Genomic DNA, 26,547 nt, shown 5'->3' with positions numbered 1-26,547 from the left:
CATGGAAAACATTAGTTACTCCAAGATGTAGTCTGTGGTTTAAGCATTACTGGTGTTTGGAAATGCAAAATTCTGTTCCATATTTTACCACGATGCTTTCCCAGTGCTTATGTCACACCAAACTGACTCATTATTGCACTATCGCCCAATGTAAACTGGATGCACTTCCTTAGATTTTGTGTTTCTTAACTAATAGCATAAACCCCTCCTCTCTTCCAGTCCTGTCTATGTGACACCACGTCTCTGATATTCCAACAGTATCTGCCTTTGATGTCTTGACCAGCACCTCATATTCATCAAATTTATTTACTAAACTCCTAGCATTGGTGTATATTCACCTGTCGTTACTCTTAGTTATTCTAACACAGCCCATGTATTTACTTGTTTCATGATGACTCCCAGCAGTCCTGGAAATCTGCAGTACCTTACATTTTATAATAACTAGTTGAAAAGTTTCTGTTATCAACTGAGTTGCATGGAAAAATTGCATCAGTTACCTCTTTCGAATCTAGATTCTAAAGAGGTAACCTCAAATCATCATTAATTATTTTTAGCCATGTGGCTGGATCATCACTACTAAATACATCTTTATCTTCTGAAAGTGCTATCAAGTCACTATTACAAAAATTATTTGAGACCTGTTGATGATCTTCAATGACATTTGCTACAGAAGTTGCTGAATCGCTCTCTTGTTGTTCTTCACTTCCTTTTGCTATTTTTTCACACTGTTCTTTATTTTCTTTTAACTCATATTCGAATGCTTCATTCATTTGCTCTTCATAAATGAGCATTTATGATGATGTGGATGCTCATTGCCCTTCATTTTCTTGCACAGAAAATTACCAATGTGACATACTGTGGTATATTTTTTCTTCTACATATTTCTTTATTCTTCTCTTTTTTTGCTCCAAAAAGACATACTTGTTTTGTAGTAATTTTTTCACAAATCTCTATTAAATAAAATTTTAATTATTTGTTAATGAAAATATTGAAAAGTAATATTATACGTACCCAGTGGATAACCTTAGTAAAAATAATTATTACTCGCATTTGTGTTTCTAATGATAGGTGTGGTGTCCAATTGTTAATGAAATAATTAATAACAAAAAAGCGACATGGAATATTTTCAAATTCATTTTATTAATTCACAAAGATATGCGAAAGTTTTAATGAATTAAATTGTTATTAAAAAAAAATAAAAACAAAAACATTTCAACTGTTATTTTAAGGCTCCAAGGTACTTATCAAAATTGTATTATTTTATTTTCTAAATTTTTTAAAAACATTTAAAATTCTATGCTCCCTCGATTGGTGCCCCCTAGATCGTGGGACCTGGTGTGGCACATCCAATACATCTCCCATTTGCATGGCTCTGCCCTGCCCTAACTTGCATTACTCCCTTAGTGATATGATTGTAGATTAGTTTATTTAATCTAGGTTTGTGACCCTGATAATTTATAATCATCCCACACATTTTTCCTTTCTACTACTAATTTCATCTGACTTACATTTAGGGCTAAACCTTGAACAACATATTTTAGTTGGTATAAAAATCTTAATAGCTTAATCTTAATAGAATGTGATTACTTTGTACAATTTCCATTCAGCATTTAGAATTTGCATTTGACCCCATGATTAGTTGACCCACTGAAAAGAATTAACTGTTTAAGCTCATTGTAGTTGCCCTTCCTTTTACACAGCGCAGTGAAAGGGGTATACTGGATGTGATTCACCAGGCCCTGACACAGAAGGGTGGCAGACTCAAAGTGTTTCTTAAATGTTATAACATAGATATAACATAGGACAGTTCAGTGTCGAGTCAGTTTGGTGTGACATAAGCATTGGGAGATCAAAATTGAGAGTAGGAGTGTGCTATAGGCCTAATGACTCTGATGAGTATAATAAGAAACTGTACATAAGAAATAGAGTGGGCCAGTAAATCAGAGAGTCTTATAATGGGAGATTTTAATTTCCCAGATATTGACTGGAATTTGGAGGCTGGTCACTCACACACTAGCAAGGCTTTTGTGGATTTATTGGATGATTGTTTTCTACATCAGCATGTTTGGGAGGCAACTAGAGGGAGGAATACTCTTGATTTGATTATCAGCAGTGATTCTTCATGCATTAAGAATCTGCAGATAAATGAACCACTAGGTGGCAGTGATCACAGTGTGCTGAAGTGGGATTTACTCAAAGAGGTAACTACCATTAGGGGTAAAGGGAAGGGTTATTGCTTTCGTAAAGGCAACTACGATGGACTGAGACAGTATTTAAATTCTATACAGTGGGACCAACTGATGATGTTACCAACAGCAAATGCAAAATGGGAAGCATTCAAAGAACTTATCTTGGAAGCTACTAGGCTTTACATACCAACTAAGAAATATTGTTCAAGGTTTAGGCCTAAATGGATGTCAGATGAACTAATGAGGCATATGGCAGAGAAGAAACATGCATGGTATACATACAAATTAACACATGACACAGAAGCCTATGATAGATACAAGTTGATCTGTAACCAAGTTACAAAGGAGGTTAGGCAGGCGAAGGCAGATTATGAGAAATCTTTGGCAAGGGATGCAAAAAAAAACAGCAAAGAGTTCTTTACTTATGTAAACTCTAGAAGGAAGGGAATGAATCAGATTGGTCCACTTGATATCGATGGGTCAACTGTTGATGATCCTGCTCAGGTAGCTAACAAACTAAATGAATATTTTGCATTGACATTCACACATGAGGAGTTATTTAGCGAGGGGAATGCCAGAGGTGTATTCAACTCTAGCAGTAAGCTAGAGAATCTTGTAATAACTGAGAGTAAAGTGGAGGAGAAATTGTTGAAGATAAACACAAGAAAGGCACCCGGGGTGGATGGGATCTATCCAGTTATATTAAAGGAGGCAGCAGAGGAAGTAAGAAAACCCTTAGCCATAATTATGAGAGCTTCCTTGGACTCAGGGGAGGTACCCACAGACTGGAGATGTGCAAATGTGACCCCAATTCACAAAGGAGGATCAAAGGCTGACACAAGTAATTATAGACCTGTGAGTTTAACTTCTGTTCCAGGAAAATTAATGGAGGCACTAGTTAAAGAAGCACTGCAAGATCATTTAGACAAGACTTCAGTTATAGCTCGGACACAGCATGGTTTTGTTAAGGGGAAGTCTTGCCTGACCAATTTGATTGGATACTATGATGCAGTCACAAAGGAACTGGATGCAGGGAATAATTTTGATATTATATACTTGGATCTTAGAAAGGCTTTTGATACTGTTGCACATGGAAGAACGCTGCACAAATGGAGCAGTGTGGCATTGGAGGCAAATTGCTGCTGTGGATAAAGGGGTGGCTGAGGGGGAGAAGACAGAGAGTGGTAATCAATGGACACTGCTCGTCGTGGACTAATGTTATTAGTGGAGTCCCTCAGGGCTCAGTGTTGGGTCCATTATTGTTTTCTGTATTTATAAATGATATTGATGATGGTATATCAAGCTTAATGTCGAAGTTTGCAGACGATACAAAGGTAGGCAGGGTTGTCAAGGACACTACTGACACTATGCTGCTGCAACAGGATCTGGAAAGGTTGAGCAGATGGGCTGAGAGGTGGCAAATGAAGTTTAATATTGACAAATGTAAAGTACTACATATGGGAAACAGCAACCCGAGAGCAATGTATCAACTCTGTGGTACTACACTGACAGTGGTAGAGAATGAAAGGGACCTGGGGGTGGTTGTGCAGGCAGATATGAAGTTCTCTGAGCAGTGCAGACGGGCTGCAAGAGTAGCTCATGGTGTATTGTCAATGATATATAGGAATTTTTCTAGCAGGGATAAGAAGGTGATTATTCCCTTGTATTCCCACACCTAGAGTACTGTATACAGGTCTGGAGGCTTCATTTCAAGAAGGATGTAGAGCTGCTGGAACGAGTACAGAGAAGGGCAACAAGATTAGTGAATGTTACAAAGGGGTGCTCTTACGAAGAAAGGCTTAAGTTTTGCAAATTACAGTGTCTGGAGACTAGGCACCAGCGAGGTGATCTGATAGAGGTGTATAAAGCCTTGAATGGTTTGAACATGCTCAATGCTAATGGGATTCTTCCTCTCGCTCAGAATAATCACCTGAGAGGGCATAAATTCAAATTGAGGAAAGACAAATGTAGGATAGACGTGTGGAAATTTGCCTTTAGCCAGCCGTGGTTGGTTGGTGGAACAGACTTCCATCCCTTGTCGTGGAAGTTGATAGCCTAAATAAGTTTAAGGCTCAGCTGGACAGGTATTTCGAACGAACAGAGGGGTGAAGTGGAAGTGGTTTTTTTTTTTTTGCTGATGCTGCATAAGCTTGCTTTCTTGCATCAAATGCCTCTACTAATGCTAATGCTAATGAGCTGGTGTAGAAAACAGTTATCCAATAAATCCCGAAAGGTTCTGTTACTATGAAAGTGACCAATCCAAAAAGTTCCAGTAAATATGTGGAAACGTAATATTTTCTATTTTAAGACATTCTGATTTGCTGGCTGATCAATATAATTAACCATTCTGGTTTATTATACAGTAAACCCCCGCTATTCGCGTGGGTTACGTTCCTGAGAAATGTCGCGAATACCGAAAACGTGAATACCGAGTTATGGCTCCCATAGTAATAAAGGGGTTCCGTTCCAAAGTATGAAATTTATAAGAAAAACTAGTCTAAAATTTTGTCTATGTATGTATTATATGTACCTTCATAATATGACTATGTGCATAAACAGTACATAGTGAAATGCAAGCATATGGCATCGAAATGAAAATAAGAAACAGTTTAATATTAAATGTAATATTTATTAGAAATTTCAAACAAATCTTTCAAACCAGTGCCTTTGCTAGCAAAAAAACTTATCCCGCTAGTGCTATCACCAGTTTCGCTAAAGTGTTGATAAAGGAGTTTTGCCTTTTCACGAATGATGAGTGAACTTAACGTAATTTTATTTTGAGTTCGGTCTTCTATCCACAGATTTAAAGCGTTTTCCATTTTTTCTAATTTAACATCACGAGTTACAGAGCAAAGTTTTGAAGCAATTAGCGCGTTTTCATGGACACTACGGCGGATTTTTTCTTCCAATTTTTTGATTGATCATACCGTTGTCTCACTGATTTTATAATGTTTTGCCACTGAGACACTTTCACCATTAGAAATTTTATCTAATAACTCAATTTTATTTGCTAATGTCATCAGCTTCTTTGATATTTTCACATTTCTCTTGTTATTCGTAGCCATATTTTTGTAGGGGTTAGAAAGAACTTGTCCACAATAAAGTCACTTTCTTCCGTTAACACACTCGAAAAAGTCTGTTTTACACTGCAAAACGGTAGATTTATCATTTTTGTAAGCATATCAATTTATAAATTGATAAATTTATTCAATTTATAAGCATATAAATTAAAAGCAAACGACGAAACCTTCCATGACAAGCGCATAACACATACTGAACAAGGATTAGCGAGAAACATCCACGCTCACGATTTTGTCATCCCTCTCCCTCAACCCACTGAGCACTGTTTTGACCGGGAAAGATAATTCTAGAGACGCTCATGTTTTTTTATGGCGGAGAATATTCACGGCGCTTTAAAATTCACATTTTTTTAGGTTTCATTTTATATTAAATCGGCGTACGCGAAACCGCGAATACAGATACCGCGAATAGCAGGGGTTTACTGTATATTGATCAGTCATTTGGCTTATGACATACAACTGCCCTAATTTTTTCCAATGCTTATGCCACCAAACTGACTCACACCACCCTGGCCACCCTCATGAACTGGGTGCACTTCTTTAATTTCTATGTGCTTTTTAACCAAGTGCATTAACTCTTCCATCTCCTGTGCTGTCTATCCTTTCTGTACACATTAAATTTGAATATGTATTCACCATATTAAAATTATAAATCTGTTTTGTCAAAGTGACACTGTTTCAGAGATTCCTACAATGTCTACATTTGATGATTTAACCTATGCTTCATATTCATTAAATTTGTTTACTATACTCCAAGTATAGACAAATGTGTGTAACTGTTTTTTGGTCTTAATAATTCTAACAAAATCCATGGATTTTATTGTCTTATAATGACAACCCCCCCCCCCCCTCCAGCAGGCTAAATATTCCTCCAGTCCATGTTTTCCAGGTTACTGCTTGTCCCAATAGAGGTAGTGAAGAATCACTTTCACTCCTACGTGTGGTTGCTGTTGATTTATTAGTCTGTATATTCAAAGCTAGCAGTTTTCCGACCCCACTTAACACTGCTTCAGCATCAGCATATATTCTTGCATATCTTATATGCATCCCATGCATTTTTCTTCTTTGCCATGAGTTTCATTAGTTCATCTTGCATCCATTTGGGATGTCAGATGAACTAAACCTTGAACACTATTGTAGTCACCTTTACAAAAGCAAAAACCTTTCCCTTTACCCCTGATGGTAGTTACATCTTTATGTAAATCCCACATCAGTACACTATGATCACTGCAACCTAGTACATAGGACATGAAGTATATAACAGGTAAAATGTTGGTTTTATTTGCTGATTATCTACAACATACAAGTTTGCATTTTCAATGAACATGTGATAATAAAATAGTGGTGGCAATTGATGCAGAGAAGCAAGCTTATACAGCATCAGCTATGAAAAAAAAAAAAAAGAAAAAAAAGAAATGTTAAGCATTCTTCTTTAAATAACTTATTTAAGATATATAATAATGCAATAAATTATTTTTAAAAAGCTTTTTCTTCTTCTCTCTCAATAGGAAAATCTATTTTTCAACTAGTGGGAAGTGATCCAGAAAATTCATCAGTATATTATGGCTTGGAAGGAACAGATAAATTTACAGTAAATCGCACAAGTGGCATTGTAATTGTTGCTTCTAATATTGATAGAGAGGTAAATAAATATACAGCAAGTAGCTGTGAGCAGTGTGTAGTCATTAGCATATTTCCAGTGATAATTAAGGTTTAACTTGATTGAGTGATTGATTGACTGACTGTTTACTAGGATTTCTTTTATTTTTTACAATTTTCAAAAGTTAAGCAATATTTCTTTAATAAACTTTATAGAGTGACAGAAGTAATAAAAGGCTGAACATTTATAAGAAAAATTGAGTATGCCAGTTTGTTAGCTTTGAATTGGAGATATATGAAAGTGCCTCATTAAAATGAATGTGAATGGACTTAAATCTTAGTTTTTGTATTTTGGATAAAATTATTTATGCATATTAATGTGTCCAATCATGACAATTAAATGTATTTCAAAATCTATTCCATTATTTTGCAAGAATGCATGCCTCTCACTGCAATGTTTTTATATACCAGAGATAAGGCTAAGTAACCCATAATACTACCAAGTGTGGGTGTGATTCTGTAGGTAGGAAACTCCTCTGAGCTGATTGTTAAGTGCAGTGCCCATGGTTACTTTTCTTGAAAGTTTGAAAAGTAATTCTTTATTAAGTACCATAAAAAAAAAAAAGTTGCAAAACTATATATACAGGGTGTTTCAAAAGTGATGGACAATAATTTAAAGGTGAACTGTACAGACTGCAATATGCAAAAAAAAGCCTAGTAAACATGGGTCCTTAAGTGAATCATTTTTGAGATATTGCAGATTTCTAGTTGGGATCCACCACTGATTTTTTTTTGTTTAGGTTAGGTTATGCTCATTCTCTCCCTTTCCCCTTTCTCAATGCTCTGAGACGTAGCGGGCATACTAGTACTTGTGAAAGGATAGTCAACATGGAAAGAGGTTATAGCAACAAAGAGTATGCGGACATGCACTTCATGTATGGTAAAGCCAACAGCAGTGCACTCGAGGCTGCACATTTGTACCAAGAAGCATTTCCCTGCTGTGAAGGCAGCCCAACAGGCACACATTCATCAGGGTACATCAACGCCTTAGAGAACATGGGCGCTTCACATATGGAGTGCAAACAGCTGTGCTCAGGAGCATAACACCTAATGTTGAGGAAAGGGTGTTAGAAAGAATAGAACAAAATCCAGGAATTTCGACAAGGATGGTTGCTCTGCAAGAGTGTGTACTGAGTCGTAGCAGTGTGTGGTGACTTTTACATCACCAGTTACTGTATCCCTACCATATCCAGCGTGTACAAGGTCTCAGCAATACAGACTACCCTCCCAGAGTGCTCCCATAGTCATTGGCAGATCTTAACAGAAAATGTGCATTATCTCAAAAATGGTTCATCATCTGCGGCCTGATGTTCACTCGGACTTTTCTGCTTATTTTAGTTTGTACATTTCACCTTTAAATTATTGACTATCCTTTTTGAAACATCCTGTGAAAATTATTGAAACACCCTGTATGTATATATATATATACTGTATATATAAAAAAAGCAGTTGTAAAGTTTGAGTATATCGATCATTTGGTAGAAAATTTTGATTCCTAGCAACTGAAACATTTAATTTCAACCATTGTAAATGATAAGAAGCTATTAAGCTTTTAAACAGCTGCCCTGGTGGTAACTCAGATTTTTAAATATGTAATGGATTCATCTAGGGAGAGGGTCCCTTATCTTGGTACTAGACACTTGAGATACTGCCAAGTCCCCAGATTTGTTGCTTTACAGGGAAACCACTCATTGTCTCAGAGACTGTCTTTGTGTTATCCATTAGTAAGCCCCAAGCCATAATGTATCATTGTCACCTATTGACAGTTCAACATATTTGTGACAGTTTGTATAAGGAAACATACCGTAACTGGCAGGTGAATCACAAATGGCAGTTATCCTAAGACATGTCATGCATGCCTTTTCTTGTTAAAACATTCTAGACAAACTTTGAAATCACGAAATTAACACAATATTATCAATAAAATACTTTTTATATAATAACATTTATAACATTTTGTCTTATAATGGGGGATTTTAATTTCCCAGAGATTGACTGGAATCTGTGCGTTGGTCACTCACACACTAGCAGGACTTTTGTGGATTTATTGGATGGTTGTTTTCTACAGCAGCATGTTTGGGAGGCAATTAGAGGGAGTAATAATCACTACTGATTATCAGTAGTGATTCTTCATACACTGAGAATCTGCAGATAAAGGAACCACTAGGTAGCAGTGATCACAGTGTGCTAAAGTAGGATTTATTCAAAGAGGTAACTACCATCAGGGATAAAGGGAAAGGTTTTTGCTTTCATAAAAGTGACTACAGTGGTCTGAGACAGTATTTAAATTCTATACAGTGGGACCAACTGATGATGTTACCAACAGCAAATTCAAAATGGAAAGCATTCAAAGAATTAATCTTGAAAGCTACTAGGCTTTTCATACCAAGTAAAAAATATTATTCAAGATTTAGGCATAAATGGATGCCAGATGAACTAATTAGACATGTGGCAGAGAAAAAAAAATATATGGGATACATATAAATTAACAGGTGGCAAAGAAACCTATGATAGATATAAGCTGGTCTGTAACGAAGTCACAAAGGAGGTTAGGCAGGCAAAGGCAGATTACGAGAAATCTTTGGCAAAGGATGCAAAGAAAAACAGCAAAGTTCTTTACTTATGTAAACTCTGGAAGGAAGGGGATGAATCAGATTGGTCCACTTTATATCGATAGAGAGAGAGGGTCCCTTATCTTGGTACTTCAACTGTTCCAAGTTTATCAACTTTGATGATCCCACTCAGGTAGCTAACAAACTAAATATTTTGCAACTACATTCACACATGAGAAGTTATTCAGGGAGGGGAATGCCAGTTATATTAACGGAGGCAGCAAAGGAAGTAAGCAAACCCTTAGCCAAAATTATAAGAGCTTCCTTGGACTCAGGGGAGGTACCCATGGACTGGAGATGTGCAAATGTGACCCCAATCCACAAAGGAGGATCAAAGGGAGACACAAGTAATTATAGACCTGTTAGTTTAACTTCTGTTCCAGGGAAATTAATGGAGGCACTGGTTAAAGAAGCTTGCAGGATCATCTAGACAAGACTTCAGTTATAGCTCGGACACAGCATGGGTTTGTTAAGGGGAAGTCTTGTCTGACCAATTTGATTGGATAACTATGATTTAGTCGCAAAGAAACTGGATGCAAAGAACAATTTTGATATCATACATTTGGATCTTAGAAAGGCTTTTGATACTGCTGCACAAATTGGAGCAGTGTGGCATTGGAGGCAAATTGCTACTATGGATAAAGGGATGGTTGAGTGGGAGAAGACAAAGAGTGGTAATCAATGGACACTGCTCTTCGTGGACTAATGTTATTAGTGGAGTTCCCCCAAGGTTCAGTGTTGGATCCATTGTTGTTTTCTGTATTCAATAATGATATTGATGATAGTATATCAGGCTTAATGGCCAAGTTTGCAGATGATATGAAGGTCGGCAGGGTTGTTAATGACACTAATGACAGTACACTGCTGCAACAGGATCTAGAAAAGTTGAGCAGATGAGTTGAGAGGTTTCAACTGAAGTTTAACATTGACAAATGTAAAATACTGTGTATGGGAAGCAGTAACCCCAGAGTAACATATCAACTGTGTGGTACTACACTGACAGTGGTAGAAAGTGAAAAGAACCTGGGGGTAATTGTGCAGGCAGATATGAAGTTTTTTGAGCAGTGCAGATGGTCTGCAAGAGTAGCTCATGGTGTCTTGTCAATGACATACAGGAATTTTTCTAGCAGGGATAAGGAGGTGATTATCCCCTTGTATAAGGCAATTGTCAGGCCACACCTAGAGTACTATATACAGGTCTGGAGGCCTCATTTTAAGAAGGATGTAGAGCTGTTGGAACGAGTACAGAGAAGGGCAACACGATTAGTGAAATGAACAATGGGTTGCTCTTATGAAGAAAGGCTTAAGTTTTTCAAATTACCATGTCTGAAGACTGTCTACCTGCGAGGTGATCTGATTGAGGTGTATAAAGCCTTGAATGGTTTGAGCATGCTCAATGCTGATGTAATTCTTCCTCTTGCTCAGAATAATCGCCTGAAAGGGCATAAATTCAAATTGAGGACAGACAGTTGCAGGATAGAAATGCAGAAGTTTGCTTTTAGCCAACATTTGGTTGATTGTTGGAACAAACTTCCATCTGTTGATGTAGAAGTTGATAGCTTAAACAGATTCAAGGCAGAAATAGACAAACATTTGACATTTGGAGCGAGTGGATGGGTGAAGTGAGAAGGGTTTTTTTTTTTTTTTTTTTTTTTTGGATGATGCTATATAAGCTTGCTTTCTTGTATCATGTGCCCTTGCTAATGCTAATGCTAACATTTATAACATTATGTATACCTTAATGAAGTGTCTTATAATATGATATCCTAATTATGGTTTTGTTCTGAATGATTCAAAAGTTTGTAACAAAAATTCTGGTTTTAAACATAGGAATAATAGGTATAGCAACTGTGTCCTTGGCCGCAGGTGCCAATCCAGCATAAATACTGAATGGAGTTAAACACTTGAGACAACTGAATTTATTATCTAAATCATTTACTATAAATGCGTTTTTTTTTTTTTTTTTTTTTTTTTATGAAAGTACCATCTTACAGATAATTTCATAATTATAATTTTTTATGATTTAGTTAATATTATTATTAATTAAAATTTATTTCATTAATATTATAGTATAATTGTGTTTAAGAGAAAGGAGCATTTCTGATAACAGGCCAAACATGTGAATTCCTAGTTAAGCGTCTTGTCTTTGTTAGCAGTTGGATCTTCTGCTGCTGATTATTGTAAGATAATGCTAACTACTCTGATTTAATGGTTCATATAGCTAAATGAATCATTAAAGTGCTAAATGAAGTAGATTCATTAACACTGAAGCTACTAAACTAACAATCTACAAAATAGCTAAAATATTATTTACAGTGCTGTTTATATTCAGTTGTATATGTAATCTTGTCGTCCCTCAACTTAATGTAAAATATCACAAGATTTATGTAATTTGTTTCCCATAAATCGGCAGGTTCAAATTTCAGTTATCTTATTAATATAAATCATCCTTTAAACAAGACAAAAGGAGAATTTAAACATTTATTTTCTTTGGATAAATCAGTAATAAATTTTTTTTTTTTTTTTCTTCTAATAATAAAATTTTTATTTTTTTTCTCTAAAGTTGATTCCGTATAAAACAGTTTCTTCCCTTTTTGGAATGACCGTATAATGATCAATTAAATTTTGACTGTTCTTGGTCAATTTCCTAATCTTTAGAAATACAATTACTCATCCTTTCTTCGACCCTTTCTTCTGCCATTTATGTTTCTTTTATGAGTAGCATTACAGTGAGGTTATCTCCACAATCATGATTCTGGCTCTCATATTTTTATTACATTATTTACCACTTAAAAACTGAAATGTGTTGAGCCTTATCCTTAATTGTAGCTAAAAGGGTTCTGCTTTGCAAAATTTAGGTAAATTATCTTGCTTATCCTTAGTTTGTAACCAATTTAAAATTCATGGTCATATCATAATCCAACTTAAAAGTATTTAATGATTAAATTATATCACAAAATAACTGGGCTAAATCCATAGGAAACTCCAACTCTGTAAAAAAAAAAAACATTTAGTCACGTTTGTTCTGTTTTAGAAACACTTTCTAACATTCACAACTGCAAACAAACTTTAAGCTTCATCTCAATTTCTGGTAAGCTCTGATTCCTTTCTCATTCTAAGGAACTAAGGAATTAGTATGGAACAGAGAGTTTTCTGTTCCATACTAATTTTCTCCCTGAGAAAAATTTTCACATTCCATTGCTAGCAACAGATGCCAAGACATTCAAACACTTCTTAAGTTGATTATGAAACTTAAGAAGCATTAGACAGCTGTTGCAATCCACTTGTCTCTTTAATCAATATTACCATCCTGAGTGTTACATAACTATCCATTGTCCAGAGGAGTCATTTTAAGTTCATGGTTGATCTCAAACTTTTGTCAGATATAAAAAGTTATAATTGCATAGTCGGCATTGTAGCAGGATGTGTTGGTACATCTGTTTCATGATTTGTCTCCTGTTTTATCAGGTTCTGTCCATACAGAGTTTCTCTAGAATGATGTATTTAATGTATTAAACATATGGACTGTGTTGACTGTAAACATCCTGTTGAAGTACTCCATATTAGTTCATTAACTAATATGGAGTACCCAACAGTGTTCGGTGGGTTGGGTAACCCACCGAACACTGTTGGGTGGGTTGCTAGCTTTTGGGGAGATACCCTGACTAATAGTTTTACAGAAGCCATGGGCAGAAGTGAAATTGATTTCTGCACTGATTTATGATTCAAAACAAATATTGGGACACATAGCAGCCAGGAAAACAAGATATTGGGAGATTACAGGGTAGAAATCACCTTGGTAGAAGTAATTGCAATGTGTTATGGTTATGTGGAGCAAAAACAAGTGTGCATATACTTGCATTTTATAATAATGCTAGGAGTATAGTAAATAATTATGAGGAATTTGAAGTGCTGGTGAGGTTATCAAATGTGGACATTGTAAGAATTTCAGAAATGGTGCCACTCAGACATAGATCTGGAATTTGAATATGGAGAATAAAATGTTTACAAAGAGGAGAGGATGAGGGAGGGAGGAGTAATGCTCATGGACTCTAAGGCAGTGCCCTCATTTGACATAGATGACCGTTGTACTGTTAAGTTTGGTGGATATGTGGCTGGTAAAAACAAAAATATGTGTAGTGGTGTTTAAGGTTAAATGTGACTGTGATGAGTATAATGAAGAGCTGTCTAGAAAAATAGAGTAGGATAGTAAATCAGAATGGCTTTAAATTTCTAGATATTGAATTGGAACTTGTAGACTAGTCATTTGCACCATTAGAACTTTTCTGGATTTCTTGGATTACTGCTTTTTACACCACATGATGTAGATGCAACAAGGGAAAGTAGTAATACTCTTGATCTGATTATTAGCAGTGCCTTTTCATGCATTAAGAATATATAGATAAATCTGTTAGGTGGCAGTGTTCATAATATTGATGGGAGCTATTTAAAGATAACTTAAAGCTATTTAAAGAATAAAGAGAAGGGATTTTGCTTTCTTAAAGGCACCTATAGTGGTTGTAGACAATTTTTAAATTCAAAACTGATGATATTACTAGCTGCAAATTCTAAATTAAGCATTTTAGGAAGCGATCGTAGAAGCTACTAAGCTTTTTATACCAACTAAAGGATATTATTCAAGGATTAGATCTATATGAATGAGAGATGAACTGATGAGACTAGTGACTGTGAAGAAAAATGCATGGAATGGTTATAAATTATCAGCAGACACACAAACATTTAGTATCTACAAAATAGGCTTCAATCAAGTCACAAGGGAGGGGGTTGGTAGGGTAAGGTACATTACAAGAAGTTTGGCTAGGAATGTGAAGAAGAAAAGTAGCAAAGAAGTCTTTGTTTTTGTTATCACTAGAAGGAAAGGGCTGAACCACATTGGTCTGTTGTACATGAATGGCATAATTATTGATGGTCCTGTTTTGGTTGCTGACAAAAGCACATTTGCACACAAAAGTGTTTACTGATGAATATAACAGAAATATACCAACTTATAATCAGGAGCTAAATGATTTTTTGATAATTGAGAGAAAAGTGGATGACATTGTTCAGGCTAAAAGTCTATAAGGATCTGGGCTCATGGAATCTATCAAAATTTTTAAAAGGAGTGGCAAAAGAGGTAAGTAAACTTTTAGCCATAATTATCAGTGCATTCTTGGATTTGGGGAGGGGGTTTCTGATGGATTGGAGATGTGCAAATGTCTCTCCTATTTACAAGGGGATCAAAGGATAATTGAGACAATTATCCTTTGATCCTTTGAGGCAAAAAGTGAGTTATTACAGACCTGTAAGTTTGACTTATGTTCCAGAGAAAATAATGCAGTCAGTGGATGAATTATTCATAGTTGTATTCATAATAGATTAAAAATAAAAATCTACAGGGGTAGCATACTACACAAATGAGCAATTCTAAATTTTTTATGCACTTTTAAGTTTATTATTATTATTAGCCATATGGTGCAAGGAAGCCTGAGGCTTATGCTGCACCAGCCAAAAACAATTTCTGAATTACCGTGAGAGAGAGAGTCAGAAGTAGAAGGAAATCACCAAGAAATAGAAGAATGATGATATCCAGCTTAGGACCCTGGGTGTGTCACTCACCAGATGTGAGCCACTGGGGTTATCAAATGGTATACCTGCTCCCAAGGTGCATCTGTGGGTTAGAAAGAAATTTTTGTGCCCTTCAGATGGTTAATAATAACCACAGAGTAGTTGCAAACTTTTCTGGAACATAATTGAGCTGAATGGTATATAAATGTATATTTTAACACCCAAGAAATGGCACATGTAACCATAGTGTTTTACAGCCATGGACACAGGAAACTTGTATCAGTACAAACAGCTACAGAAAATTAACACACTTGTAAATTACTCATGGGGATGAAAAATACTTTTGGTCAATAACCAGGCACTTTCAAAGTTGATATGTTGTAAATGCTTCGCAGAATTTCTAGTTTGGCCATCTCAGCTGTTAATTATAATAGCAGTTAAAAGTCACTTTTCAATAGCAAAATCAAAGCCCATACCTTTGAAGGAATGCACTGTGAGGTGTGACTGTAATTTGATGAAATTGCAGTCAATTTCAGAATCAATTGAAGAGCATTAAATTTCTGTTTGACAGGGTCTCTAGCTCTGTCAAAAAGAAAACCTTTCAGGCACCCAAACAGCTGTTAATGGGTAACTTCAATTAAGGCATTTGGAATGAATAGCTCTGGTGAAAAATAGAACACAATTCTGGTGAAGGGTATCAAAATACACAGAGCATTACAGCAAACAAGTGCTGAGTTGAGGAAGTAACAGTTTTCAAATTCTTTAAATGGGTTATTTTATTTTATTATATATATATATTTTTTGTTAGTTGTTGGCACATCAGCTTCTGTGGCCATAATGCACCTCCCAAGGTTTTTGCACTACTCTGATCCAAGCCCGAGGCGGGATTTGAACCCGCGACTTTACCCACCCGGCTAGCCCAGTCAGCAAATGGGTTATTAACAACTGCAAATTCTAATGGGAAACATTCAGGGAAGCAATCACAGAAGCTATTAAGCTTTTTATAACAACTAAGAGATATTGTTTTACCCCTTGTCTCATCAGATGAACTGATAAGAAAATGTGCAAAATGATTATAAATTGTTAGGGACATTGGACACCTACAGTAAGTACAAAATAGTCTAATCAAGTCACCAAGGGGGGGGGTAAGCAAGCTAAGGCAGGTTACAAGAGGTCTTTTAGTAAAGAGAAGTAACGAATAATTCTTTGCTTATGTTAATTCTAGTGGGCCAATGTGGTTCATCTCTTTTCTTCTAGTGTCTACTAATGATGCTGTTCAGGTTGCTGACAAACTAAATAAATATTTTGCATCCTACATTCATCATGAAATTTTAGGGGTAGGAATACTAGATGTATAGCAAGATGATTTTGTGATAACTAAGAGGAAAGTGGGAAAGAAATTGTTGTAGCTAAAAATAAATCAAGCCCTTGGGGTTGAAAGAATCTATCTAGTTATATTAAAAGAAGCACCAAAAGAGATAAGCAAACCTTTGGTCATAATCATGAGATCATTCTTATGTTCAAGAGAATTCCCCACAGATTGGAGATGCACAGATGTCTCTTCTATTCACAAAAGGAAATCAGAAGTTAAAGTGAGTAATTACAGACCTGTGAGCTTGTCTTCTGTTCTAGAAAAAATAATGGAGTCTGCATTTGAATTAATAATGCCATATCGTCATGACAGGAATGAAGTTATAGCAATTGTAACACAAGGGGAGATCTTGTCTGACTAATCTGATTAATTACTATGGCACAGTAACAAAAGAACTATATACAAATATAATTTTGACATCATATACTTCTGTTCAATAAAGATTTTAGTACTTTTCCATGTGAAAGACTGCTGAACAAATTAGAGCAGCATTGCATTATGGTTATTGGTATAGATAAAGGGATGGTTATTAATGAACACTGTTTGTCTTGGACTAGTGTTGTTAGTAGCATTCCTCATGATTCAGTGCTGGTTTCTTTATTGCTTTCGATATTTATTAACAAAGACATTTCAAGTTTATTGTCTAAATTTGCAGATGATACAAAGGTTGACAGGGTGGTTAATACAGGAATTAAGGTATGCTATTTCAAAAAGACCAGAAAAGACAGATTTGACAGATGGGCTGAGACGTGGCAGTTGAGGTTTAACATTGATAAATGCAAGATACTACAAATGGGTTGTAATAATCCTGGAATAATACCAGTTGGTTGTTATACTCAATATAGTGAGGAGAATGAAAAAAGACCTATGGTTAATTTGTACATTAAGTCTGACATCAAGTTATCTGAGCAAAGGTTGCTAAGAGAATTTGTGGAATTTTGTCAATGATATACAGAAATTTTTACAGCAGAGACAAGTAAGTGATTGTTCTGTTGTACAAGGCAGTGGTTAGGCTACATCTTGAGTACTGAATACAGGAGGGCCCTGTTTTAGGAAGGATGTGGATCTGTTGGAATGTATGCAGGGAAGTGCAACAAGTTTAGTAGAACAGAAAAGTGTACTCTGACGAAGGAAGGCTTCCACTGCACAAATTGCAGTTCCTGTAAGGCAGGAATCTGCAAGGAGACACTGATTGATTAAAGTGTTTATGACTTTAAATGGATTGAGTTAACTAAATGCTGATGTTATCCTTACTCTGTTTCTCAAAAGCAAAATTTGCTTTCAGCCAGAGAGTAAAAGACTGTAGGAAGATTCTTCTATCTATTCTATTTAGTTTGGAAGTGGGATAGTTTGAATAAATTTAAGAACAATTTAGGCAAATTATCAGAGGAATGTACAGATGAGGTGTAGTTTTTTTTTTTTTTTTTTTTTTTCTTTTGCTGCATAATCTTGCTTCCTTATGTCATTTATCATTACAAATACTTGAAGAAATTTCCTAGATGTAAATTTAGTAATAAAGAAATAAATTTTCTGATTATACTCTGGGATAACCACATAGAATTAGAAGAGTTTACAATTTAGATAGAATTCAAGAACATCACCAGATTTAGCGAGCTAGAACCACGGTTAACTCAAATGCTTGTTCTATTATTCCTTTATATGGCTACAGCACTGTGACTACTTGGGTACAGCAGCCATCTTTCTGAAGGGTAGAAGGAATTGAAGAGAACTTAGAAACAGTAGAGAGCATCAATGTTGAGTTGGGGATGTATGACTCTTTTGATTTAACCACTTGAATTGTGAAACGCCAACCTCAAATATGTTTTTACAATTATATTATTATAACTGTAAACCTTATTGTGATTAAAAAAATAATTAATAATAACAGTTTCAGCCCTAGGCTCTTTCTCACTTCCACTTTTTTTGGACCTGTATGTTGGCTATATAGGTGAGGAGGTTCATGGCCAGATTGGGGAGGAACTGAGCAATAGATAATCAATCTGCAGTGTTATTTTGTTACAAGTGGCAAAACTACTATACCATCAATGAAACTTGGAAGATTGCTTTGGCATAGTTGTTAACAATCATGGGGATAGGGTGAATAGGCCTAGGCCTAGATTTGTAGTTTTCTTATTGTTTTTCTTATTTGCATAGGCCTAGATTTGTAGTTTTCTTATTGTTTCAATGCCTTACAAAGATATGTGATGCAGTTAATAATTGCTATGACCCTAATTCTTGATGTATTGCTTTTATGAATACAGCAGATCATCATCCTGAACATTATATCAAAGTGTAAAGTCAAATACATTTTGATTTATAATAATGAATAATTGCACTCAGCCTTGACATCTCATATACACTGAGTGATCACTGAATTATGACCACCCCTATGAAAACTGAATGTGACCCGTTGACCACGTGAGGTACGGGAGTGTGGAGTTAGTCGACCTACGTGGCATAGATAAGGTGTCAGTGGCTCAGTATGTAGTAAAATTCTGAGTGTGATGGGTAAAAGGAAGGATTTATCGGACTTTGATAAAGGACAGATTGTGGGAGCTCGATGAGCTGGTGCCTCGGTTTCCCAAACGGCTGAACTGGTGGGGTGTTCGAGAGCCACCATAGTTAAAGTGTACCAGGACTGGTTTCAAAATGTTCAAACAAGGACCCGATGGCAAAACTGCAAAGGTCAGCAAAAGGTTGATGTTAAAGGTGAGCACCAGGTTCAGTGACTTGTACAGGTGAAAAGGCGCAGTGCTGTTGAAGTGTTGACTACCCAATACAATATGGGCCAACCCAGAAGAATATCTGGCATGGCCATGTGTTGCATGCTCGCACATATGGGCTATACCAGCAGATGACTCCTATGGCATCCTCTCCTAACCAAGGTTCATCGACGTAAAAGACTCGCCTGGTGCAAAGAGCATGCAAATTGGATGTTAGAAGACTGGAAGATGGTGTGCTGGTCGGATGAGTCACATTATTTACTCCACATCGTGGATGGTCGTATGCGGATTTGGTGCCAACAACGTGAGGCTCTTCGTCCATCATGCATGGTATCAAAAGTGCAGGCCAGTGGAGGCAGTTGTATGGTGTGGAGCATGTTTCACTGACAGGAACTTGGATCCTTGGTGCATGTGGAACAATGTATCAGTGGTCTCCACTATCGTCAACTGCTTGCTGACTGTTTACACCATGCTATGTTCCACTTTTTCCTGAATGGGGACAGTGTCTTCCAAAATGACAATGCACTGAGCCATCGGGCACTTGTTGTGCAGGAATGGTTTGAGGAACACAGTTGTGACTTCCAGCATATCAATTGACTTCCGAACTCTGCCGATATCAATCCCATAGAGCACTTGTAGGGCACTATGGAAAGGCATATCAGGTATCAGGATACACCAATCAACTCCATACCTGCATTGCTGACTGTATTACGCACATCTTGGTTGGCCCTACCTCACGAACGCTTCCGACATTTTGTTGAATCAATACCACGTCGGATAGCTGCTGTACTGAGGGCAAAAGGAGGACTTACGAAGTATTAGGTAGGTGGTCATAATTTGGTGATCACTCAGTGTATAACACAATGTAACAAAATTTCAATAAAGATTCTGTTTACCTGCGTTTCCTGTTGATTATTTTTAAATTTGGGTACGCTAATTCCAATATGATCATAATTATTTTATAGCATCATGGTTTGCCTAGAAATGAAAGGAAAGTAAATATTCAGCAATACTGTATATTTACTCTCCTTTCTATTAATAAATTTGATACTGTATATCAGATTTATTAGCAGTATTTAACTCCTGTACTGAATAGAGTATTACTAAACTACAAACATTACTAAACTAAACACAAGCTGAAAATTCACAAATTAAAAAGAAGCCTTCCTTGAGTTAATCAAAAAAATAAAAATAAAAAAATCCTGAAAATTTACATTTGAACATCTTTGCCTTTTGTGGTCAGTGCAGTCCTCCCAGACCAAGAATATGATATAATTGACTATCATAGCTTCATGATAATTTCCTTTCTTTGTACCTCTTATCCACTGACTGTATATTTTGACTTAATCTCTCCCTGTGTTCTTCGCCAACAGTGTCCAGATTTGTTCTGAAAATAATGTTGGTGAGAGTGAAAGTAATGGAGCTTGATTGATATTGTGTATCCCATTTTCCTGCAATTTTCAATCAACTTTTAAATTAGTTCTTTGTAATTTTCACTATTAATGGTACTGAGAAAATCATTCATTACAGGGCAAAACAACTGCCAGGCATTTAACTCAGCATAAGTCATTTTGTATTTTAGTTCTCATAAGCCAACATCTGCTCAACTTGTGGACCAATTAATGTCACCTTTTCTTTCACTCAGTTTTAGAAACATATATTGTTTATGCTTGAAGGCTGTGAATTTCCAGGGAGTGCAATTTATATAACTTCAATCTTCTCCAGTAAGAATATCCATATTTTTCCACATCTAACTTTGTTGCTTTTCTCTGCATCTTTCTAACAGATCCATATCCTTCCTGTGTAGCTTAACCATCACCTTATAAAGTGGGATGACACCTCTTTATCCTTGCTGGCAAAATTCCTGTATACAAGTATCATTGACAGCAGCCTGTTTGCACTGCTCAGAGAATTTTATAGCACACTGTATAACCACCATAAGGTCATTTTTCTTATCAAATTCCTTGATTTTGATGCCACCAAAATGGTATTCCATTCTGGGATTACTGCTATCCAGATATAGTACCTTGCATTTATCAGTGTTAATTTAACAATTGCCATTTTCTAGCTCATCTGCTTAGTTTATTTAGTTTCTTTTGAGGTAGCCTCCCCTGATTACTGTTATTAACCACTGCCCATCTTTATATAAAACCTGCAGACAAACTTGAAATTCCTACATCACTAACGTTAATAAATATTAAAAAGAGTAAGGGATGCAGCACAAACCTCTGTGGAGCTCCACTCATCACATTAGCCCTTGGAGAGTGGTGGCCATTTATAACTGCTCTAATGCATGTCACTTAGCCCTTCCTTTATCTGTGGTAGTCTTTTGGCTTTGGTTTTACCCAAATCCTTCACAGGTTCTTATTGATTAAGGAAATGTGGTGTTTTACTTGGATATGGTTGTGAGATGTGATCCCAATTATTCTGTTTACCAGCTTTATCGTCCAGTTCTGAAGAATCTTCTCTCGAGGTAGATTGAGAATTGGCAAGTCTTCATTATGCAGCACTGAAGCCATGGAGGATGTTATGTTGTAAAATATGCTGCAACTTTTTAATCCACATACTTTTTAAACTTTGATATCTATCATAACAAAAGTATCAGTCATTGTGATAGTTTGTGTACTCTCTCCTCATTTAAAGTTTTGCAAAAAGCACTTATGACTACCATGAAATCATCTCCCTAATATCATGTCAAATTACTGCAGCAGAAATTGAGTGCCCCCACAAACTGTCTTGAGCACCTTTAGACATACCAAAATTGGCTTTAATATGCATTGAAAAATTATCCACCAACAAGATCATGTGAGGGGCAGCTGATTTAGTATCTGAATACTATGCTTCACACGCTTCAGATTTATATGATATCCACATGCATAGCAGATTGAGTCTGGCGATAATTTACACCTTTGTTTGGTGGCTATTAAAAACTGCAGCCAAAAAAAAAAAACCCTTGATTATATGAATACTACAGAAACTTATATATCAGTACTGGTGCACATAAGTAATATATAAATGTCACAAAATCATAAAACCTTCAATTGCTACTAAATTATTAATATTAGAGAACAACAGGAATTTTGGCCTCTGCTCACAAAATGCATATAAGAAACAGTTAAATATGAACATAACTGTTTTGTTATGTAGTTATATTTAAAATATAAAAATTTTAGAGTTGAATAAATATTCAGCATTGCATAGCTCTGTGTAATGTTGAATATCACGAACTCATGCTTATTGTAAAATGATGTATATATCTGCAGAAAGCAAGTGATTATATGTTAACAGAGATGGTAAAATGGTGTGTGTGTGTGTGTGTGTGTGTGTGTGTGTGTGTGTGTGTGTGTGTGTGTGTGTGTGTGTGTGTGTGTGTGTGTGTGTGTGTGTGTGTGTGTGTGTGTTGATGGATGTATGTTAAGTGGACATTGCCCATATGTGTTACCATCTATAAAACATAAAGCAGGTTCACTGAAAATGGCAGGTGTGTGTGTGTGTGTGTGTGTGCTACAGGAAAAACAATCCCACTAGGCTTCAGGAGCCTGGTGGTGTTGTTTTTCCTGTAGCCACAGCTGGTTCTCAACACTACTCATTATATTAGTAGAATGCTATTAGAAGAAGAAGAAGAAGAAGAAGGTTTTGAATATTAGAAGAAGCTCCTTGTGGAAACATTATTGAAATGACCTGACTTTAGATAAAAGATAGAAAAATATTGACAGTTTGAAAACTGGGTGTCTTTTCTAGGTGTGCACTGCTAAAGTGTTAATTACAGGCAGAATCCAGTTATTTACTGGATTTCAAAATTATGTCATTTTGATATAAAGCTTTTAATTTTAAATTCTAAATTTATAATCTTTCAATTCTTCTCCTTCCACGTCGAGGTATGGAAAACCTAAACAACAAGGCCTTGCTTATTTTCACATGTCTAGCCATCATGTTAATACACTGAGATCCTTGATGACAACTTATAAGTTGTTTTCTTGCAACAAATGCAAACTTACTAAGAGACAAGAATGTGACATTATTTCTGGTGGACTATGCAACAACCGAACACAGAGACAGATAGCAAGGACCAGCCATCATTTTAAAAGTTATAGTGGGGATACAATATTAAAAAATCTGTAGACAACACTGCAGCATCATGGGAGAAAGTCACTCAGGCTACAATGAGTACTGCTTAGCAGAATATATGGCTAGAGTATTCACAGTATTTAGAAACTTACCAACATGACCAAAATTTAATTACAGATTGTGAGATTGCCTTCAAACTGAATATCAGTAACATGCTGAAGGTGCTGGATCATGTGATGCAGAGTTGTTCAAAAAGAATCTGAGGTGGAATAAGAAAGGGTAAGAGTGCAGGAGGAAGTAAGAGGAAATGCAGCTGGCACCGCAAATAAAACAGCCTGCGACAAAAGGATGAGTCCTCAAATTGTTTGAAAAAGGGATAGCTGTCTCATTTTAGCATATCCAAACATGGAATGGAGCAGCAAGTTCAGTTTAGGATTGAGTAACCTTTGCACTGTATAATACGAATAGTAATAGTAGTAATGGCAAATGATGCAAGAATGCAAGCTTATATAGCATCAGCAAAAAAAAAAAAAAAAAAAAAAAACACAGCTTGCCCATCTGTACCCTCCGAAAATTTGTCTAGTTCTCCCTTGAATTTATTCAATCTTGCACTTGCACAACAACAAGGCGCCTCCGTAGCCAGATGGGCAGGAGCAGCAGTGCGTAGCACACGCTTCTTGATTAGACCGGGGTTTGAGCCCATCACCACCAAATACAGAGAATGCGGAAAGGTCAGGGAATGACCACCGCATATCCTGGAGCAATGTGGCCTTAGTTGCTAATACTCCTAAAAACCAAACAACAACAACAACAGATGGAAGTTTGTTCCAACAATCAACCACCTACTGCTGAAGGCAAACTTCTTGTGTGTAGTCTCAGCAAGTGGAAGTATACCATTAACATTCAGCTTACTCAATCCATTCAAGGCTTTAAACACCTCAATCAGATCTCCTCAGAGGTGTCTAGTCTTGAGATGCTGCCCTTCTCTGCACCTGTTCCAGCAGATTTACATCCTTACTAAAGTGAGACCTCCAGACCTGTATACAGTACTCAAGATTCGGCCAAACCATGGCCTCATACAAAGGGATAATCACCTCCTTATCCCTGCTAGCAAAGTTTCTGTATATCGTTGACAAAACTCCATGAGCTGTCCTGGCAGCATGTCTGCACTGCACAATTATCCTCAGGTCTTTTTCATTTTCTACTACCCTGAGTGTAGTAATAGACAGTTGATAAGTTACTCTGGGGTTACTGCTACCCTTGTGCAGTACCCTGTACCCTGCATATGTCGATGTTAAATTTCTCAGCCCACTGACCAAATTTTCCTAGATCTTGTTGCAGTAGCTCACCCTGATGGCTGTTGTTAACCACCTTGCCAACCTTTGTATCATCTTTCATCAGCCTTTGTACCATCTTTATAATGAACTGTATCAAGAGAGGAAGCAAAATTCTATTCACATTTCTATCCTTGACTTCTCAAAACATGTATAAATTTTGCATAAGTATTTTGCATTTATTTATAAAGTATAATACGTATTAGTGTATTTTTATTGGTTTTTCTTTAATATTGATTTATTTAATTTTTGTATTTAATGAATAGTTAAGTAAAGCTTTAATGCATTCCCTATATTGGGGGGGAGAGAAAGAGATTTTGGTTTTGGAATGTTGAGAAACATTCCAAAATTACAGTAACATTCTAAAAATGTTGCTGTAATTCTAAATATCTGCAACATTCTAAAAATGATTGAAAAGTAAAAGTTTGGAATTCATAGCTAAACATGAACACTTACTTTTGTGCCAAGATGTAAATCAGTAAAACACCTCAAACTTCAATCAAAAGTTTATTTGTAAACAATTTTGCTTTGTACATAAACTTACCCCAAAACAAACAAACAAAAAAAATAAAACTTGTACCAAGCTATAAACAAAAACCAGGCATTATTGGTAATAGCCCAGATTTCAATCAGTGTGCTGACAGAATCCAGCAGTTTTTAATTTCATGGGTCTTTACTTTTACAGAACTCATTTATTGACTGCTTAAGAATGACTGCCTGAAATGCATTACAGCACTTGTAGCATCAAATGCCACTTATAGTGCAATTTGATGCTTATGTGTTGGAATCAGTTTAAAAGTCCAAAATTTGACTCCAGGAATGCATTTCCCCTTCATATCATAAATGTACATATGTAACAAAAACATGTCCAATTTATGATGTTTTGATATGTGTTGATGTTTGTAGGAGCACATCCATATCATAAATTGGAGACCATCTGTATTAGTATTCACCCTATGGTGCAAGCAGTCCAAAGGTTTTCTGCAATAGACAAAAATAATAAATAAATAAGATAAATAATATCTATGCATTTTCCTTTTTCCATAGATATTTAATAGTATTAGTATTTAGCCACATAGTGTTTGTGTGTAGATTCCTCTGTCTCCTGCTACCCCAGCCAAAAAAAAAAATAAATAATAAATGAATGAATAAACTACTTATGTCATTCACCCCTCATATACATACCTGTTAAATAAATTTTTAATTTTCCTAAGCTGCCAGCCTCAACTACCCATGGAAGCAGCTTATTCTGGTGATTAGCAGCTCATTGGCTAAAAAAAAGAAATTTCTTGGGATCCAGGCTAGATCTCTTCTGCCCTATGAATTTATGGCCCTTGGTTCAGAAATCATTTAAAATTTTCAAAATTTCATCCTCATGCATTTTATTTTCTCCTTTCTGAGCCTAATAGACCTCACTTATGTCCCATATAAGGTGTCTAGTTACCAAGCTCTGTAGTCATGTATTCACAGTCGTTCATTATTATGGGTGCAGTTTTCCAATCTCAAATAACATTTTGCCCATTTTTGGATCCTTTCAAGGAGCTTAATGTATTTGGTTACTATTCCTCAAGTGTAAGTCTTGCAATTTTCTGCAAGACTTACACTAAATTGCATTAAAATATTGCCCACTTCTCTGACCATTCATCCCTAAGCTCCTGTTCATCCCAAAGAAGCACAGTTTAGTGCTGGCTGTCAATAACTCTCCTCATCCCAATGTCATCTGTAAATTTTGGCATTATGCTCTCTATCCCTTTGTCAATGTCATTTAAGAAAATCAGAAACCGTGGTTATAATATATACCAGTCTTTGGGGACTACACTTTTAACATTAATCGAATCTGAAGAGTAACCATTAATCATAACCCTCTACCTTCTGCCCTGCAACCACCCTTCATTCCATCTGAGAATCTACCCTGTGATTCCATCATGTTCCAGTTTATATAATG

The 26,547-nt window shown here is 36.1% G+C and overlaps 1 protein-coding gene across 1 annotated transcript in view; it reads left to right on the top strand.

Annotated features, from left to right (window-relative positions):
• Positions 1-26,547, top strand: part of Cad87A (cadherin 87A) — a 778,434-nt gene that overhangs the window by 91,483 nt on the left and 660,404 nt on the right. The window contains exon 4 of the mRNA XM_090378948.1: positions 6,778-6,911. Coding sequence (XP_090235074.1) covers positions 6,778-6,911 — 134 coding nt within the window. The remainder of the gene's footprint in view (positions 1-6,777; positions 6,912-26,547) is intronic.

Source organism: Mastigoproctus giganteus, chromosome 8, assembly GCF_048544385.1.
Source record: "Mastigoproctus giganteus isolate SK-2022 chromosome 8, ASM4854438v1, whole genome shotgun sequence".
Lineage (NCBI taxonomy): Eukaryota > Metazoa > Arthropoda > Arachnida > Uropygi > Thelyphonidae > Mastigoproctus > Mastigoproctus giganteus.
This window is presented reverse-complemented; position numbering and strand designations above follow the sequence as displayed.